The 20,979-nt window shown below is 39.7% G+C and overlaps 1 protein-coding gene across 1 annotated transcript in view; it reads right to left on the bottom strand.

The window, feature by feature from the left end:
* The window catches only part of LOC121905372 (collagen alpha-6(VI) chain-like), a 62,760-nt gene that overhangs the window by 16,101 nt on the left and 25,680 nt on the right, over positions 1-20,979 (bottom strand). Inside the window, exons 21-24 of the mRNA XM_042423582.1 lie at positions 20,658-20,693; positions 19,852-19,914; positions 6,697-6,759; positions 1,402-1,464 (exon numbers count right to left, since the gene is read on the bottom strand). Of these exons, the coding sequence (XP_042279516.1) occupies positions 1,402-1,464; positions 6,697-6,759; positions 19,852-19,914; positions 20,658-20,693 (225 nt within the window). The remainder of the gene's footprint in view (positions 1-1,401; positions 1,465-6,696; positions 6,760-19,851; positions 19,915-20,657; positions 20,694-20,979) is intronic.

The raw sequence follows: 20,979 nt of genomic DNA, 5'->3' as shown, positions 1-20,979 counted from the left end.
TTCAACAACATCAACAAACAGTTTAAACTTTCACTGTACTGAACTTATCAGGTCAACCAAACTGTTAAATTTTCTCACTATTTTTAAAAAAAAATCACATTTTACTTTTCTGTAAATTTTACCTTCCTATATTGTGGTCTACAATTTCCATAAACCCTGTTTATTTTAGTTTATTTAGTTTTTATTAGTACGCTAACAGCATGACTTTAGGGATGGCAATGTTTGTTGCTCTGTTGGTCGGTCCACCACTTTTAATCCAGACTGAAATATCTCAATAATTATTTGATGGATTGTCACGAAATTTGGTTGAGACATTCATTTACCCCAGAGGATGAATCCTACTGATTTTTGTGATCCCCTGACTTTCCCTCTAGCACCACACTGAGGTTGACTTTTGGTTTTTAGTGATTTTTTTGACAAGTATTAGATGGATTGTCAAGAATTTTGGTTCAGTTATTCACATTTCCCAGAGGATGAATTACAATAACTTTGGTGACTGTCTGACTTTTCATTTATGTCCAATACTTTGGTTTCTGACCAACTATCTGCAGAATCAATGACATTCCCATCAGCCTCAGCTGTGCTTTGTGTTGCATGTGAGCACACTTAACTAAGATGGTAAACATGGTGAGCTTTAAACCTGCTAACATAGTCATCGTGAGCATATTAGCATGTTGATGTTAGCATGTTGCTGAAAGCACTGGTGTGCCTGAATACTCAGACTTGCATCTGTAAAAATATCAGAATTACTCTTCATGTGTTATATATGTATAACTGTAGAATGCAGACTCCTCCTCATGTCATTACAATCACCAGATTACGAGAAATACGTGACCTCTGTGTCATTTAAAGGACCAGTGTGTAGGATTTAGTGCCATCTAGCGGTGAGGTTGCAGATTGCAATAAACTGAATATCCTTATCCCCCCGCCTCCACTTCCAAGCATGTAGGAGACTCTACAGTGGCCATGAAACTCGCTACTATAGAAATATGACAGTACAACATGGCGGGCTCAGTGGAAGAGGACCTGCTTGCTCTATAGATACAAAGGGCTCATTCTAAGGTAAAGACAACACAATAATTCTTGTTTTCAGGTGATTATATACTGATTAAAACATACTAACTATACAAACTGGTCCTTTTAATGGCAGCTATGGCCCTGACTTAACCCTGCAATAGCCAAGAACTATATTCAGATGTAATCTGGTTAGAGCTGCAACAATTGGCTGTTTTGAGTCTGTTCTGAGATTTTATAGACTTTTATTGATTAATTGAGAAATAATTGACAGATAATGAAATAATTGTTAGTTGTACCCCTAAATCTGGCCTTCCTTTATCTATTCTTAACATGGTGAAGTATTTGTAGAACTACAGATGAGGCACAGGAAATGATGTCACACACCTTCTGTCCATTAGCACCCCGATGTCCAAATTGTCCTTGTCCTCCAGGTTTTCCATTTTCACCCTGCAGGAAAACCAACAGAGTCAGAGCAGGAAGAACAGAGCTACATACACCTAAAGCTGGAGACAAACATGACTACGAGCTGAAGACTGGATAGACCACAGAAAGATTGTTTCCACCGACTGGCGCTGATTTCTTAGTATTCGACAGTCAGGAAGGAGCATAAACCTTACGGCTGTAATCACACAGACAACACACTGAACCACTGCTCAGAAACATCTCGAGTTCTGCAGGTAGATGACCTGCAAATCCAGTGAAAATGCCAATTATCATGTGTTGTACTATAACAAACATGGACAACAACCAGCCGTTTGTAAAGTTTGCGCTGAAAAGGCAAAAAAAGGACAAAAGAAGCTGAAATGGTGTGTGAGATCCTGGATGAAGATAAGTGGGAAATGTGGACTGTAACTGAAGGTAAGTGAAGTTTGTAAAATGAAGCTAACTTCAGGTTCTGGTCGTCTGTGTAGATCTTGGTTTTAATGTTGTAAAGGCGTTAAATCTCTTTACAGCTTAATCAGACTTTCCTCCATTTCTCTCACACCACAAACCTTTCTTCTTCTTCTGTTTACTTACTGGTATGTCTCCCTCAGGTGACACACAAACAAAAAGAGACATCATTGCTCACTGACATCAGTTGCAAACAAAAAACATTTTCAGAAAATTCTTTATGAGAGTGGGAGCTGGATTTTTACATGAAGAACAAGGAGGAGATACGGAAGCCCTGAGAGGCAAGTGACAAAAACAAATTCTGGTGATCCATTTTCTAAGTCTGATCTAAATTGTTTTCTCTCCTGTGTTTATGACTTAAAAACAGGTGAAAAACAGGTTTTGCCAGGATAATCTTTCTAAGTTATTCAATCTTTTTCATCTGTGAAACACGTGGAAAAGTTTTTCAAGGTGAATTTTTTTAATGCTTTTAGTCCAAAAAATTTCACTTGTAAAAACTTTTTTCCACCTGTTTCACAGATGGAAAAAAAGGAACTTCGAAAGATTGTCATGGTAAACCTTTTTTTTTTAAAATTATTTTACCTGTTCTTAAGTTTCAAACACAGGAGAGAAAAAAATGTAGATCAGACTTAGAAAATTGATCACTACTTGCCTCTCGGGGCTTCTGTAAGGAGATGATGTTTTATGGATTTTAAAGAAAAGGTAACTGAACAAGGTTTGTGTGGATAAACCATATTAGACTAAATTGAAGCTGCAAGCAGCGTTGAATGGGCCCGCGCACGTCAGGCTGCAGTGCAATCGAAGGGCTTCTGTGACGGGCATGTAGATGTCTTCAGACCCGGGCTGTTTTCAGACAGTGCAAGAAGGAGATAAACATCAATTCCTTTGTCCACTATTTTGCCTGCTGCTGGGGCTGCTTCGCTGAAATTTTGTAGGGCGCGCTATTCAGCCAGTTTGCATCACTGATGGAATATTGTCATGTAGACGTTTTCAGGCCAGGACTCTTATCAAACATGTAAAGTTTGGTGCAACTGGAGCATTTACAATAAAGTTATAGCAACTTCCTCTGTCATGGTGAAACATCAAATCTCAACGGTGTGAGGATGAGAATTTTCTTCAGAGTGAGACATGTCTGCCTTACTCACACCTGTGTCATCAAAATGATGCAAGTTTTGGGCCCATTCACTTAAATTTCAATTAGTAAATTGAAAACTCTTGATGTGTTTGTGTGTAAAACAAATTAATTTCCAAATCTTCATCAAGTCTATTTTTAGAAAAGTAAAGACCTTTGACCCACATGACCTGGTCAAAGTTTGATTGAAACGTGTACTGTCAGGTGTGTTGAGACAATAAGTAACTGCAGCTGGACACAGAAAAATATGCATATATTTGAATGGAGAGTGTGAGCGAACCACTAGGTGCTCGGGGCCTAATAAAGGAAAATCTGCAGTACAGAGCTACAAATTTTAGTTTTGATTTTACTTTTCTGCAGCACTTTCTCACTAAACTGTCACCCTCACTCCATTTTTTCCCTTCCCCTCATAGGTCATCCCCACTACTGAATTATACATATAAGACCTATAATTATTGTAAAATAAATGATAATAACACCAAACTTCATACAAAGTTTGTATATAATGTACTGTATGTATATAGATCTTTCTGCTGTATCATACAAAAATGAGCTCCATTCAACCCCCACACCCATCCCCCCCTCCTATTCTCTCTCTCACCCTCTCAGTTGTAAAGGAGAATGTCACTCTTCTCGTGAAATCTCCTCATAAATCCCATGACTTTGGCCAAATCTTACATTAAAAATAACATTTTAATAGGAAATTTTGTGGGGAGTCCGATGTATTTCATATGTTTCTTTCTTTCTTTCTTTATTATTACGCCACTTACACCCTAAATTTGACCCCCTAAACATGTTCAAAAACTCACCAAATTAGGCACGCACATCAGGCGTGGTAAAAAATTTGATAAAATGTAAAAATGAATCCCCAAAAAGCCAAAATGTGCTCTCTAGCGCCACCTATGTAACTAAAATGGCTGCCACAGCCCGTAGGAATGTCGTAGAGAGATCAAACCAAAACTCAATTATTCGTCTTATCAAGACTTACAAATCATATGCTGACACCCCTGACCTAAATCCAACAGGAAGTCCACAATTATCCTGTCAATATGAGACTTTGCCTTAATTTTGGCCCCCAAACAAACGCTATCTCCTCCGAAGGCGTTTATGGTATCGGCTTCAAACTTAAATAAATGACTTATGACACTGTGCTGAAAAAAAGTTGTTAAAAACTTTGTAATAACTCGAATGGTTTGGATTTTATAAGCCCTGAAAGTTGCAGTGCCACATCACATCAAATGTACCCCTTACAATGTAAAACAATGTCGGAGGCATGGACTTTGTGTCAAACAGAGGCTTCTGACGTCTAAACTATAAGTCTGACCACTTTCAAACCTGTATCAATGGATTCGCCACAAAATTTCCTACTAATATATGATTTTTAATCAAAGTAATGGGATTTATGAGGATATCTCACCAGAAGTGTACTCCTCCTCAACTGCTCCTGGTAATGTCACTCCCTCAGGGCTGTGACACATTTCGCAATACACACTCATCATAAAATCACAGGAGGAGAAAGAAAATATTTTAAAACTCACACTCTAATATCTCAAAAACAGTAAAAGATAGAAAAACCATGTAAATTCAAGATTTGTAGGTCAAAGTTTTGTGATTCATTTAAAGTTCAAATGAAGTTTGTATCTAAAACTTTGTGGAAGCGGTAAATGTTCAAAAAGGTGTGGGTTCGCTCACACTCTCCATTCAAATATGAGTATTTTTTCTGTGTCCAGCTGCAGTTATTGTCTCTACACGCCTGACAGTACACATGTCAATCAAACTTTGACCAGGTCATGTGGGTTTGAAGTCTTTACTTTTCTAAAAATAGACTTGATGAAAATTAGGAAATTAATTTGTTTTAGACACAAACTCACTATGCTTCCATATTGTTTGTTTCTCATAGTGCCACCTACTGTGCACAGGAATTCTGCCTTACAACACACATCATCAGGTTTGCATGATATTACATAGTATGTTCCTAACAACATAAACTACAACATGCCTTTATTTCTCAGGTGTGTTTGTTACTTTGTGGTTGTTTTCTAGCTCTAAAATAGCTTCACCACTTCATGCACTGTCCAAAAAACTCCAGTGTATGAAGAAGTCCAGACCCACCGACCAAGTCACAGCCCAACGTGCATGGGGCGTGAGGGCCTGTTCATCACTGCTGGCAGCTTTAATCTATCCAACAGTTTGATCCGCAGCAAGATAACTCAATGACTACAGGTCTTTTCAGGTCCAGTCCTGTTTTATGGAATTCAAACTTACATATTGTCCAACACTCATCATCTTTGTTTATTAAAAAAAAACATCTTAAACAAATTCCTCAGGAACAGTGTTCTCCCTTTTTCAGGCATAATTTTGTACAATTCTGTCTTATACATTCCAAGTACTTTCTATAGAATCTTTAATAAATTCAATAGTTCAACTTTCTCTTCAACAGGAGGCTTTTGAGTTGATTTATATTCTTTTTAAGCAAACTTAAAGTGAGATTAGAGCTTTTTTCTACTACAGGAAATTGAAAACTTGTAAACTGGAGCTTCCCTGAACCTGAATTTATAAGAACCTGTAAGGCCCAGGTTCTGTTTTGTATTTCCACTGTGTTTTTCAAACCAGAAAGTTTCAGATGTCAGTCTCTGAAAAAGCTACGCTGTATGTCCACACTGGAACAAACTTTGCCATCGTTATGTGCTGGTCAGTAGGCGAGCGTGGCGAGTGCAGTTAAGTTGTGGGGCAGACATCAACAGAATAAGTGGAGCTAATATATATTTTGACTCTTAAACCTTAGTATTGCTAAATTATTGGAAGAGCTCTGTGGTGGAAACTGCCTTCCCATGATCAAACAAATGTACAAGTGAATATGCGAAAGTAACATTTATGTCAATAAGAGAAAGTTCCCAGGGAAGTTGAAAAGAAGGCTAATCAGTAATATGACGTTTTGGTTCTCTGTTTGATAAATGTGTAAGATGCTGAGACAGTTTTATTTCAACGATAAACCAAAGTGTCAATATCCCTAATGAACTCAGCAATAATGACCAAATAGTTTTGAATATGATTAAAATACGAGGTGGAGTCTTGTAAATAAGCTCCACAATAGGAGGGGTTATGAGAAGTATGGACTATCATTTTTTATGATTTTGCATTAGGTTTTTTATCCTGGGATAAAGGCCTTGGTTTACTTTGTATTGCTCTTTATGCACAGTAAACCTATTCACATTGAATTCTACCAGCTTCAAGTGTATTTTTTGAGTCTCTTATAGGTTTTGAGTTTAGTACTAAGTTGTGGGTGACCTGAAGATTTATTGGCTCATTTGAAGATTTCCCACGACAGCTCCACACACAGTAGGAGGTTGACAGAGCGGACAGAGATATAGCACAATGGTTTCTAATTATTTTCTTCAAGGTAAAATAAAATATAGTATGAAGCATTTAGTCGCTCTGCTCCACTATCAAGTGGAAAAAATAGCTCACTACTGGAAATGTTACATAAAATAGAAAATACAGTCGTAGGTCATTGAGTTCCTGTAGTGGAAAAGTCCTACCAGTGACAACTTTTGCCAGCTAGAAAACTCATCACTATTTGATCAAAGTGACCACCACCGCTGACCACAGTGAGACCCTGGTTGTTGGAGACAAGACTGTTGAGGTTATTTACTGACCCGAGGTCCAGGAAAGCCAGAGATCCCTTTGGGTCCACGTTCACCGTTTCCTCCACTGCGTCCCTGCAAACACAACATGGACAGATTTAAAACACACTCCTCATACAGATGTGTTATTCCACTTCAGTGTAAATTCTGATTGATCAATAATTGTCACCTCCTGAATTGAATCAGACAGATCCTGATACATGTTAAAAGAATTTCTTCCTAATGACCTTTAAATAATGGAGACTGGAATTTATTTTCTTGTACAAGAAGGAGTGTTTCACAGTGCAACACACAAACAGGGTTACAGAGAAAAAGGCTTGTCTCAGAATATTCACAACTGGTTTATATACCTTACAAATGGGCGTCTCATATTTCTCCTAATGTTTACAGACATATTCCACAGATAACGTCATGACATTTTCTCAGTTCTCTAATTGGCCAGGTGTAGGTCTCTAAATCGAGATAACTCCCTTCTGACCTGTCTCTGACCTTTATTCCCTCCTGATGTCCTCTAATGCATGTACTGCCCCCCCGTCGTTAATCTTAGCTGCTACGTTTGCTGTTTCTGCAACTTTGCAGAGCAAAACAGGAAGATTCATCATGATATGCAAAAACAAGAACGCGCACATAGTAAGGTTTTAAGACATCGAATCACAGTATAATTCTAATTTTTATAACAAAACATTTTGTCTCTTTATCATTTAGTATGTTTACATGCACTTAAAGGGGTCACTCAGGGAGACCAGAGGCCTGTACTACGATGCAAGTTCAACATACCCAGGATATCTTTTCATTATCTGGCTTCACTGAACCTAACATTGGCCGTTCCAGATAACCAGAACTACGAAGCTGGTTATCAACTAGCTCAGTCAACCCAAGGTTTTCCAGCTACGAGCGTGTTCATCTGAAAGAAGCGGGGTTGTTAATTACGAGTGACATAATCAGAACCATGAATGAAGTACTTCATGATATGAGATGAAACGGTGATACCAAGTACCTGCGGAAAACTTCTGTTTAGGAGACAGCAAAAAGTCATATTCAACGAAGTGAAATGTAAATGACAGCCTGTAATCACACAACAGAATAAGATGTAGAAACACTAGCAATAATTTCCACATATTAGGCTACGGCTTAAAATACATGTAGGAATTATCATATATGACTTAAGTACAGAGAGTATTTTTTGCTATTTAGTTGGATGATGAAGAAACCATCTGAATATGTCACATAAAAAACAACAGTAACGTCAGACTGTTTCTGCTACTGAAACAAAGAGTGTAAAAGTAGTTAATGACTGATGCAGTCTATCTGACCCAAATGTTGCTTTATAATCATGGGAGCCAATTAACAGTGTTGATTATTTTTCTAATAAAAAACAATATTTCGTTTTCATTTCCAGTTATCATCACACAGTTGTCTCATGTTATTCTTAGCTGCAGTGATGGAATCAGAGTGTAAAATCATCCACACTGTCAGCTTAATAAACTTTATACTATTAAAATGCAGCTAAAATCATCATTATGTGTTTAGTGTCGTAAATGATCTCTCCATTTATTAGAAGCTCTGCTTTAAAACCAGAGTGGAAATAGAAAGTCTGGAACAATAAAATGTTTCAACTGACCTATAGAAATATATATTGATCTTTTTTACTAGAATTATTAGCATTTCTACTCAGGTTGTTTTATGTGCTAATTAAAAATGTGCATAAAAACATGTGGATGGAGAAACAACTATTGTAAGTAATTGTAAGTATCGTTTTGTAATTTAAGTTAACCTATTAACTTAAAGCACCACTGTGCCTGACTACAGCCTCACAGAGCTGCAGCTAGTTAGACCTCGACTGGTTTAAGTAACTCTTGCAGCAGAAAGGGTGATAGTTGGTGATTATTTCCCATTTTTCATTAGACCAGTGCATATAAATGTTTTTCAAAGATACAGCACATCAGGTGTTTTTGTGGTGTATTTTCATTAAATGTCATTGGTGTGCTTAAATACAATATTAAGCTATGCAGATTGATTTTATAAGTTTATAAGCAATAAGGGCTAGTGTGATACAATTTGTATTGGTGTAGTTATAATCTCATGAACCACATTTAATCACAATGTACGTATAGAGGCATGGTAGAAGAATCATAATCATACACTGGAGAAATTTGAGTGTGTTTGTATTACATGTCACTTTGCTTGGGCCTGCATTAAAGTCTTCACCTTGTAAAAAAAAAAAACTCTCTGGAGGAGATCAGGAAATAAAGGTGTAAAATGACTAGAATAACTTATAAAAAAATAAGAGGCCAGAAGACAACTTGGCAATAATGGTGTAAAATGATTCCCAATACTTATATATAAAAATTGGATATAATCAGGTAGAATTGAATATGCCAGTACATATCCTCAAACAGCTCAAAACCTGTTTTGAAGAGTTTTGACCAACAACGAGTGACGGAGATAAAAGTAACATAATAATTGGTCAAAAATTAGGGAGGGTGGATGATAAGGTGTGACCTAAGCCGACCCAAGGGCATAAAAACAATGCCCCAAAGAAAAAACCTTTGGAGCGATTTGGTTCGTTGTAAAGTGCTGATTGCTCCCCTTTTTTGCCGGCATTAAAGAACACTTTGCTACTTGGACCTCTGACTCCCTTTTTATTTTCAAGAGAGAGTTTTTTGCTCTGGTACCTTTTTCTGCAACAATTTGATACAACATACATGGCGAGCCTCAGCTAGGAGGAAGTCGGATCCTTTGCCAGGCGGCACTCTCACCTCCCCCAGACCTACGGGCCCCCAAATCTCTTAAGGTAAGCAGAGCCTTTTTAATATCTGCCAATTAATAGTGGTGTCTGTGCGGGAGATGTGATCCGCCCAGGTAAATGATCCATTCCTCTGAACCTAACCTGTCTAAATTTAAGCAATTATAAGAGGCCAAGTAGCTGGTGTAATATGTGTTAAGTGTTTTTGTCTGTCTTTTGATGTTTGTGTTTGCTATGCCTCAGCAAAACCATGGTGCAGAAAGGAATGAATGTGATGGGATCATATTTAATGTATGTATAGCTGTTTGGATGTTAGCAACTGTGGTTTTTGCGGGAGGGTTGATTAGGTTGGCAATAAATCAGGGATAGCTAGTGTGGTGTAGTTTCATTAGAAGTCATTGGTGTGCTTAAAGACAATATTAAGCTATGCAGATTAATTTTACAAGTTTATAAGCAATAAGGGCTAGTGGGATACAATTTGTATTGGTGTAGTTATAATCTCACGAACCATATTTAATCACACTGTACGTATAGAGGCACGATAGAAGAATCCCAATCATATACTGGAGAAATTTGAGTGTGTTTGTATTACATGTCATGTTGCTTGGGTCTGCATTAAAGTCTTCACCTTTTAGAAAAAATACCCTCTGGAAGAGATCAAGAAATAAGGGTGTAAAATGACTAAGAATAACTAGAATAAAATAAGAGGCCAGAAGACAACTGGACAATAATGGTATAAAGTGATTCCCAATACTTATATATAAAAAATTGGACACAATCAGGAAGAATTATGTGGGCCGGGATATGCCCACAAACAGCTCAAAACATGGTCTGAAGAGTTTTTGCCAGCAACGAGTGACGAGGAAAAAAGTAACATAATAATTGGTCAAAAATTAGGGAGGCTGGATGATAAGGTGTGGCCTAGGCTGACCCAAGGACATAAAAACAATGCCCCAGAGAAAAACCTTTGGAGCGATTTGATACTTTGTAAAAAGTGCTACTCGTTCCCCTTTTTTGCCGGCATTAAAGAACACTTTGCTACTTGGACCTCTGACTCCCTTTTTATTAAGAGAGAGTTTTTTTTTTGCTCTGATACATTTTTCTGCAACAATTCGACACAACAAATGGCGAGCCAGCCAGGAGGAAGTTGGATCCTTCGCCGGGGCGGCACTCTCACCTCCCTAAAGACCCACGGGCCACCAAATTCTTGAGGTAAGCAGAGCCTTTTTTTATATCTGCCAATTAATAGTGGTGTCTGTGTGGGAGATGTGATCCGCCCAGGTAAATGATCTATTCCTCTGAACCTAACCTGTCTAAATTTAAGCAAATTATAAGAGGCCAAGTAGCTGGTGTAATATGTGTTAAGTGTTTTGTCTGTCTTTTGATGTTTGTGTTTGCTATGCCTCAGCAAAACCATGGTGCGGAAAAGAATGAATGTGATGAGATCATATTTAATGTATGTATAGTTGTTTGGATGTTAGCAACTGTGGTTTTTGCGGGAGGGTTGATTAGGTTGGCAATAAACCAGGGATAGCTAGAAAGATCAGAGCAGTATTTCCCTGACACCCGATGTAAAAAAAAAAAGAAAAAGAGAAGAAAAAAGAATTTTTTTTTTTTTTTGGCGCCGAGTTGGGGGTTGCATCGCATTTCGATCCTGGAACACCCATTAAATTGGGTCTGGTAGAGTCGAGTGCGATGTGACCCACCGACGGGTGATAAATGACGGGTGATAGATAAATAAATAAATTTTTTTGGGCGTTGGGTTGTGCGGCATGGAATCTTCATCCTGGGACACCCATTAAATTGGGTCTGGTAGATTGAAATTCCATGCCAAAAACAGCCCAACAGAGCAAAGGTTGAGGTTTTCTTAAATTAGACTGCCATACCTAATCAAAACAAACATAAGTGTGAGTTTTTGTAAGCGCTTAGAGTCAAAGGTCAAAGGTCATGCCTCAGGATAAAGGCGTACCTTAAAGTTCACGATACCGCTCCCAAAGAGTGGGGAGGTCTGCATGGGTGAACAAAATATATCTCGAGAAAACAGAAATTAGCGTTTTAAGGGTAAAACGAGCTAATTTTTAAAGCCTCAGGATAAAGGCTTATCTTTTACATCACCTAGAAGAGGTGATAATTCTGTTAAAGTTAGTATGAAGTAGTGTACAAAAATATATATACATGTATGAAAGGATTATAAAAAAAAAAAAAGAAGGGCCCCTTTCTAGTGTATAAAGCAGAGAAAAAAAAAGGAGGGAGAAGTGAAGAGCTAGAAGCCCCAAAGACAACAGATAATAAGCCTGGGCATTGTGCCAAGGCAGGCCTGTGCATAAGTCTGGGCGCGAAGCCAGAGCAGGTGTAGATAAGGAGTGCAGAGCACACACACACACACACACACACGCTTACACACATACACACATACACACATACACACACACTCTTGCACACATACACACACACGCTTACACACATACACACATACACACACACATATGCTTACACACATACACACACATACACACACACACGCACGCTTACACACATACACACACACACACGCTTACACACATACACACATACACACACACACATACACACACACACACACACACGCGCTTACACACATACACACACACACACTCTTGCACACATACACACACACACGCTTACACACATACACACATACACACACACACATACGCTTACACACATACACCCACACATACACACGCACACCTACACGCACTCACACTCACGCACACACACACATATTCCCACATACACAAGTGCAGGAGAAAGTGGATGGTTGTGTCAAACAGACACACACATATTCCCACATACACAAGTGCAGGAGAAAGTGGATGATCGTGTCAAACATATACACACATTCCCACATACACAGGTGCAGAGAAAGTGTATGAACATACACAAACTCAAGAATAACATTAAACAAATAGAATAGAGTGTAAAAATAGTGAATGGCTCAACAAAGAGAAGAAAGTAATAGTGATAATGAAATACAGGCCCCCAGTCATTTTTTGAATAAGGGAAATGTGGAAACTAAAGGCATAAAAACACATTTTTGGCTGGAACACACATATTTTGACGAGGACGGCATAGAACACTGGCAGACTGAACAAGAAATTAACCAGAAATTGTGGCAACTGACAAAGATCATAAATTTGAATCAAACAAAAGAAGAATTCCCAGCAGTACCTTGGGAAGACGTGATACGCAGTTTATGGGTGCCATTCACCCTAGCTGCTATATTGGAAAATCTTTGTCTGTACCCTAAAGGTGTAGCTATTCTTCCTTTGCGCCCTTTTTTAGGAATCCCTGAAAATCTAGCAATCGCAGGGAGACATAGAGGGGTAGTAGATCCGCGGCTGCAGATTTGGATTGTTCCCAGGAACGTAGAGTGGGAGACAGGTAAATTTGGGTATCTCAAAAAAACCCGAGCCGAAGACGGGAGTGAGTTCTTAAAGTACAACCCAGAGTTAGTACCAAGGTTAAAACAGGCTACTACAGTAGGCAAAATATTAGTTTTAATACTAACAAGGGAAGACGGACAGCCAGAAATCACCAGAAAAGAAGACAGTGCTAAACAAGGAGTGATGGGAGCTAAAATAACAAAACAGGAAGGGCTGCTAACCCCAGTCGAGTTAGTAATAAGACAGCATCCAGATCAGGTCAAACAAATAAGACATTGTATGAAGACGTGGCATAAGCGAACAACAGGCATCCTTCAGTGGCCTGAGAAGGGGACTTTCGACGTGGCCTGCTGTAAAGAAGTAGAAGCTAACATCAAACACTACAAGGCAAAAGACACCAGCAATAGCAGGGAAGGAAAGCGCGCCAGAGAACGTGAAGTACTCAGATGGTTTAGAGACACTGCTAAGCAACATATATTGGACATAAAACAAATGCCCGCTTTAAAGAGCAAGAAAAAGAAGACAGAGCAGCAAATTACCCCCTCAGCTCCGATGGAAACAAGCCAGCCACCTCCATATTCCCCCCAGCAAGAGGCTGTACGAGTAAAACAGTGCCCACTGGTGGGACGAGAAACTATAGCAGAGGGAGAAATCACCGGACGATTCACATTGAACTGGGACACACAAGATCTTCCAGCACGCAATGAGTCATCAAGGGTATCAGCTGCCTCCCCTCTCTGTGAGGAAGAAAGAGGAGGTGTGCGGTCCGATGACGACTACACGCTCCCTGGAGGATGAATTAGATACAGATAAAGCCAGGACAGCATATCTCGATGCCTGTGAGGCTTATGGACAGAAGACACGCTCCCAGGTGGACAAAGCCGAAACAACATATAACGACAAGGAAATGACAGCCTGTGGATCAGAGAGATGACATGCCTTACCTGTGCAGAGCCAGAAAAAGGAGGGATGCAGCCAGAAGGGGTCACAGTATACAGAACGACGATACCGAACTGACGATATAATGACACCCCGCGCTCATTCCCTCCCAAGATGTGAGGGGACTCAGCTCCCATCACCAAGAGAAGCTCACACAGTAGAAGATGAAGTGGAGGGAAAAAGACGCCGAGCAATACTACATGAGGAGTTTATGAAAGCAAAAGAACGTCTAGAGGAGCGTCTGCAGAAAGAGCAGAGAGAACGAGAAATGCTAAAAGATTTGGAAAAAAAAATGGCTGGTGCTGGAACATCTGGAGGAGATGGAACAACTGGAAGAGATGCAAAGACATTAAAGAGTATTAGAAGGGGAATCAATAGAATTGGCGGAATGGACAACCAGGCCAGAAGCCTCTTTCAGCCCCTTAGATATGCAACTCCGAAATGGAAAAACTACAGGACCAAATGCTAAACAGGCACCCCTTCGCCAGATGCCATTAGTGACCAAGGGTTGAAACCAGATTCCTCAATATACTCCGTGGTCCTTCTGTGATATGATTGGTCTAGCAGGAAGACTGCCAGACTTGAATGAGGGAGCAAATAAGTGGATCAAAGCATTAGAAGAAAGCACAGCAGGAGTCACTTTGGCTTTGGGTGACATCAAAGCATTGCTCATGCACATGGCAGGAACTGCTGCTACAGAAGAAGTTTTTATGGGAGCACACATGCCGGCGGTGCTGTTAGGAAACAGCCACGATCCATTAGGATTTAATGGATATTGGAGCCGAATATGGACCCAGCTGAGGAAACAATACCCTGAAAAGATGGACCCATCTAAATTGGAGGGAGAGAGGCTAAGGGATAAAAGCGATCCCGACGAAAGGTCCGGACTGTAGATCAGTAGCTAAATTCTTGTGTAAAGAGGTTTTTCCGAGATTTGGAATACCAAATACTATCAGTTCTGATAATGGGCCGTCATTTGTAGCAGAGACAGTCAAAATAGCCTTAAAGATGTTAGGGATCAAACAAAAGTTTGGGTGTGTGTACCATCCACAGTCTCAGGGGGCTGTGGAAAGGGAAAATGGTACCTTAAAGACGAAGCTCAGAAAAATTATGGCAGATAGCCAATACAAGGTTAACTGGGTGGATGCTTTGCCGTTGGCATTGATGTCTATGCGAACACAAGCTAACCGACTAACGCATCTAACACCGCATGAAGCGCTTACAGGGAGACCGATGCCGGTTCCCTATCGTAGGGGGCCATATGAAGGGCCACCCCTTGAACAATGTAAAAGAGAACTAACATGTTATCTGCAACATCTAACCCAAATACACAAGGTTGTGTTTCAACAGATAAAAACTGTGGCCGAGAGCAAGGACGTGGAACTCCCAGAACAACTGAGGACAGTCGTGCCTGGCGACTGGGTCTACGTGAAAGTATTCGAACGAAAGTGGGATCAGCCAAGACGAGAAGGACCATTGAAGGTGATCCTAGCTACCCCAACTGCACTGAAGGTAGAGGGTAAGAGATTTTGGTTTCATCTCAACCATTGCTGCAGAGCACGAAGTCCACAAGAACCAGAAAGGGACGGCAACGCCTCCCAACTGGAAGATAGACAACAGCACCGACAAGAACCAGAAAGGGATGGCAATGCCTCCCGACAAGAGGAGAGACAGCAGTGCGGGCCTCAAGGAGAAAGAAGATCACAAAGATTAGCTGCTAGACGTAGAGAGTCAGTAAGCAGTGGGAGGAGAGACAGATAGAGGGTCAACCAGTGGTGAGCCAATGAGTAGTAGCTCAACCCCAGTCAGACAGAGTCATGAGGATCCAACAGAAGTCAGGGAAACTTCAGGTGCCTCATCAGGAGAGGGAATATCAGCCGGAACCATTCCCATTGAATGTAACCCACAGAGTTACTATAATTGGAAGACAAGAGCATGGGAGAAGTCCAGGGAGTAACAGACGGAAAGCTTTGCTACTAGTAGTTTTGGGGATGGGTGTAATGCTCACTAGGTATAGTAGCACAGGAAGAGTGTCAAAAGAAGAGCAGTTGGAAGAGTGCGCCCTAGCCACAGGCCTAGTAGCAGCATTAGAGGGAAAGATATGGAAGGAAGAAGTAATTGCACTCACATACATAAGATCAGCCCAGTACAATCAAACCCTAACATTAGGACCTGGAGACGTGAAAATAGACACTTATGCAGTCCACCAACAATGCCTGACAGAGGAAATAGTACAAATACGGGTGCAATGCTCTCACAATCAGTGTACAAACATAAGGTCCAATCGCACAATGACTGCCGAAGAAGCGATCAAATTGACTCAGGCATATGTGAACCATCGTAAAGTTAGAAGCTTGCAGGAAACAGTGCACCAAATTGATGAAGAGGAGGTATTAGGATGGGAGAGCAATATGTTTTATCAATTGGTAAAATATTCTGCTAGACAGGTCAGCCAACGCGCTTGTATTACATGCTATAACTCAAAAAGACTGCCAGAAATAAAACCAATTCCAGGGATAAAAGAGGAAACATGTTCGAATAAATCCACTTGCTTTGCATACTGTGCAACGGTAATGGCAAGTTGGGAGAGTATAACAAATATGAATTGGACTAAAAATACATCTATATGCCCTCAACGAGTAGATAATGAACTGAACACATGGACACCATCCTTAACTAAAATAACCAAAAAGATAAAACATCCCTTCTGTATAACAAGGGGACAAGAAATAAAAAAGAAAATGGCAGCGCTCAGTAGTAAGCTACTGCAGCAAACTGAAAAGATAACATTGGAACAAATGGGGGCAACGACGGATAATGTTAGCAACTTGGGAATAGTGCTAAGTGTAGAATCAGAAGACGGTCTACAGCTAAGTGTTATAGGTGGCTGCGTATGCCAGAACAGGGGAGAGCTAAATTTCTACCAACCAACATGCCTTACTTTATATATAATACTACAAACGCTGCGGCAATACAATGTGAGCAAGTTATAATAGACCAAGGGCTAGCACTGATTGTTATGAACATTAATACGTACTACAATCAGTTCATCTTACCATCCCTAGACAACGGCACAAGACCACTAGCAGATATATTTTGGCTGTGTGACGACAACCAACAAGTAAAAGTAACGTTACCTAAAAAGTGGACAGGGATATGCGCGCCAGTTATGGTAACTGGACAAGTTACTGTAATTAGTGAGCAAGTAGCAAAAGATAGAACAACCAAAAGAATTAAGCGAACGGCTCAGACTCCATGGAAATTGGATGATAACATATATATAGCATGGAACCAGGAGCCCATTGGAGTACCAAAAGACCATCAGGCGGTAGGGCAGGACTAGAACGACTATCAACTAGATACGAGCAGAAGTATAAAAGGATACTTGAGTTATGGCAGCTTGGCAGGGAGATGGATGCTGAAGCAGAGGAGGAAGAGGAGTAATAGCTGGCAGAAGTCTGTATCAATCCTCATTATGTGATGTTCCACCCTAGATAGACATGGCTGAACAGTGGCTGTGCTATTACGGCATGGATGGGCAATCAAATGCAGATTACCAGGATGGCCTACACATGCCAACAGGACCAACACCAGGGGGAAATGCAGCTCCAGGTTTGGCCGGTGTGTATACCTGGGCATTCCAGCCATCATCAGCAGAACCCACCTGGACCAAGAGCCGGCCACCTCAACCCTCTACATCATACGAGCCACTTCGACAGGACCCACCTGGACTGAGAGCAGACCACCATCACCACCCTACAAGCCACCATCAACTCCATGGCTCTTGAGGAGCAGGACCCGCCAGGAACAGCAACCACAACCGCCGTTGGAACCCATGCAGTACTCATACACTGAATCAGAAGGCATCAAAGGGGGGAGGGCGTCAGCTCCACTATTAAATGAGAAATTGATAACAACTCAGTGGTGACTGACCTGCCCACTCCACCCTTCTTGCGGGAAGGACCAAAATCTAGTCCTACAATCAACTAACTACTGTATTGTCCAATGATTGTTTTTGATTTGTTTTCTTGCTACTTAAGACTACTACTAATGCTTATGATACTGAAACTAAATGGATGTGCCTGAACCCCTATGACTTTGATGTATTTGTCACCCATTCCCCATATTGCAGGATCCCTGTTATTAAGATATGACATGGTTTGTGAACCTAAAAACAGTGTACATATATATCGATTGGCAATGGGACCTTATCATCCCCAAGCATTATCGATGGGACTTTCAGTCCCAAAGGGGGGAAATGTGGTGTATTTTCATTAAATGTCATTGGTGTGCTTAAAGACAATATTAAGCTATGCAGATTGATTTTATAAATTCACAAGCAATAAGGGCTAGTGTGATACAATTTGTATTGGTGTAGTTATAATCTCATGAACCATATTTAATCACAATGTACGTATAGAGGCACGGTAGAAGAATCATAATCATACACTGGAGAAATTTGAGTGTGTTTGTATTACATGTCACTTTGCTTGGGCCTGCATTAAAGTCTTCACCTTCTAAAAAAAATACTCTCTGGAGGAGATCAGGAAATAAGGGTGTAAAATGACTAGAATAACTTATAAAAAAATAAGAGGCCAGAAGACAACTTGGCAATAATGGTGTAAAATGATTCCCAATACTTATATATAAAAATTGGATATAATCAGGTAGAATTGAATATGCCAGTACATATCCTCAAACAGCTCAAAACCTGTTTTGAAGAGTTTTGACCAACAACGAGTGACGGAGATAAAAGTAACATAATAATTGGTTAAAAATCAGGGAGGGTGGATGATAAGGTGTGACCTAAGCCGACCCAAGGGCATAAAAACAATGCCCCAAAGAAAAAACCTTTGGAGTGATTTGATTCGTTGTAAAGTGCTGATTGCTCCCCTTTTTTGCCGGCATTAAAGAACAATTTGCTACTTGGATCTCTGACTCCCTTTTTATTTTCAAGAGAGAGTTTTTTGCTCTGGTACCTTTTTCTGCAACAATTTGATACAACATTTTCAAGACAAATAGAGGAGGACAATGATCTAACAACAGGAGAATTGGAAACCTTTTTCTCTTCATTCAAAAACCCCACAGAGAAAAACACAGTTTCCCTTTCCTGGGAAAGCTCCACTGAATTTCCATGGAAGTCTGTTCACCAGCCAAGCCATTTATCACATCCAAATCTATCAAATCCACCTTCCTGGAAAAACACAGGCACTATCTACATGAGTCTGATTTTTGTTGTTCTGTGGAACTAGAAATATCTGTGTGTTTGGCAGAGAGATGACTGTGAGCAGTAAATGAGCAGCTGTAACTGAGCTTTTATGAATTTAACAGAAGCCTTTCTGAATAGAAACACAGTGCAGTCTGTATTTACACATTTTCCTTGTATGTAACTTTGTAATCCTTCATACTGGATGAAATGAAATCAATAAACAAACGTAAAGGTTTCAGTTTGATGCGTAACTGTGAATATAGATGGCAGTGTAACTAAAGCTGAAAGTACAGGCTTTAGAAATTAAATTAAAATATTTTTTGCTATTAAATCTGTATACATGTCCATGTTGATACTATAATTTGATTGGTCCAAAACATTTAGCTAATAAATGCTGCACAAGTCGGGTAGATATTGAATTTAAAGTTTAAATTCCCTCTTTGTGTTTCCTCGGACAGTGTTTCCCTGTTGAGCTGCGGTGGAAGTATAGTAACAAAAAGAGGGACTTTGGCACTAAAAAGACTGTAACGTTGAAAGATATCTACTTGATTTGACTCATTTGGACGCTGAAGCTTCATATTACATAACACATGACATATGAACACATCATGTTTTTTCGCAACACAGTTCAGCCTTCCTCTGTTGATCAGAGGGGATGCAAAACATATGGTGTGGGAACTCAAAAGTAGTTTAGACATATTAATGAGACGTTGGATGCAGAAAGGAGGACAACAGCAATAAACTGTAAGGAGAGAGAACTTCATCAAGTGAACTACTGTCCCTTTAACCCTTTAGATCTGGCTTCACATTCTCAGCTGTTGGATGGCTGCTGTTGTCTGATCACTCACCTGTGGACCAGGAGTACCTGGGCTGCCCTGGAGTCCTGGAGCTCCCGGTCCTCCAGGGGCACCCTGCAGGAAGACACACACAGAGGTGAAATGACAGGTGTTTCAGTGTTTAATAGATATATTATTTTTTCCTTTTATTTAAACTTGAAAAAACAAAGCTGAAAAAGGTACAAACAGAAGCTGAGTGGTTTGTGATCATAGATTTAAACTGATCAAGGGTTACCAAAGTATTAATTTTTAGGGTGCTCTGTAAAGAGTTCAGGGTGGTAGACACTAAAAGCAGATCTTCCAAACTCAGTGCAAACTCGAGGGACTTGCAGTGAAAGCCGAGTTTGATGTCTATCTATTATAGATATCTATTATAGATAATATATATAATATATATATTATATATTATAAGATATTATAAGATGGCAGCTTCCCAATAAGATCCTTACAGATAAACAAATACATATGCCTGTCACGTCTCTCAGACAGAGAAGACCACACATCTTCTCCATACTGGATGCAATGATGAGAGCTAAAAATATCACCAGTAATAAATCTAAGAGCAGAATGATAAACAGGATCCAAGGACTTCAGAGTGGAGGCTGCTTATAAATAACATCACCATAATTCATGTGAGAGAGAAAAACAGTTTCAACAATCACTTTCCCACAAAGCAGAGGAAGGTTAGTTCTATTTCTATACAAAAAACAATTATTTGTCATAATTCGAATATAATATATAGATATAATATAGATATAGATACAGATATATTTACATAAACCTTTTACGGCTAAACTGAGTGTTGTTTGAGTTCCTACCTTCTCACCATACGGACCTCTTCTTCCATCTGGACCCTGAACAGCAGAAAAACAACAGTGTTAAACATGTTTAAAGAATATTTGATCTCAGGCTGCAAATAAGGATTATTGTCATTAACAATTAATCTGCTGTATTTTCTTTATTAACTGTTTCAGTTAATAATCTGTGTGATACAAATTGAGGCGATGACTCATCTGCACAGATTGGAAATGTTTCCATATAACATATCGATCGAGTATCTTTCAGGCTATTTAAAAAAGTATTAAATTTCATTAGTTTTTCCCCACAAATATAAAATATAAATTAGCAAAACATGACACC

This window comes from Thunnus maccoyii, chromosome 10 (genome assembly GCF_910596095.1).
Source record: "Thunnus maccoyii chromosome 10, fThuMac1.1, whole genome shotgun sequence".
NCBI lineage: Eukaryota > Metazoa > Chordata > Actinopteri > Scombriformes > Scombridae > Thunnus > Thunnus maccoyii.
This window is presented reverse-complemented; position numbering and strand designations above follow the sequence as displayed.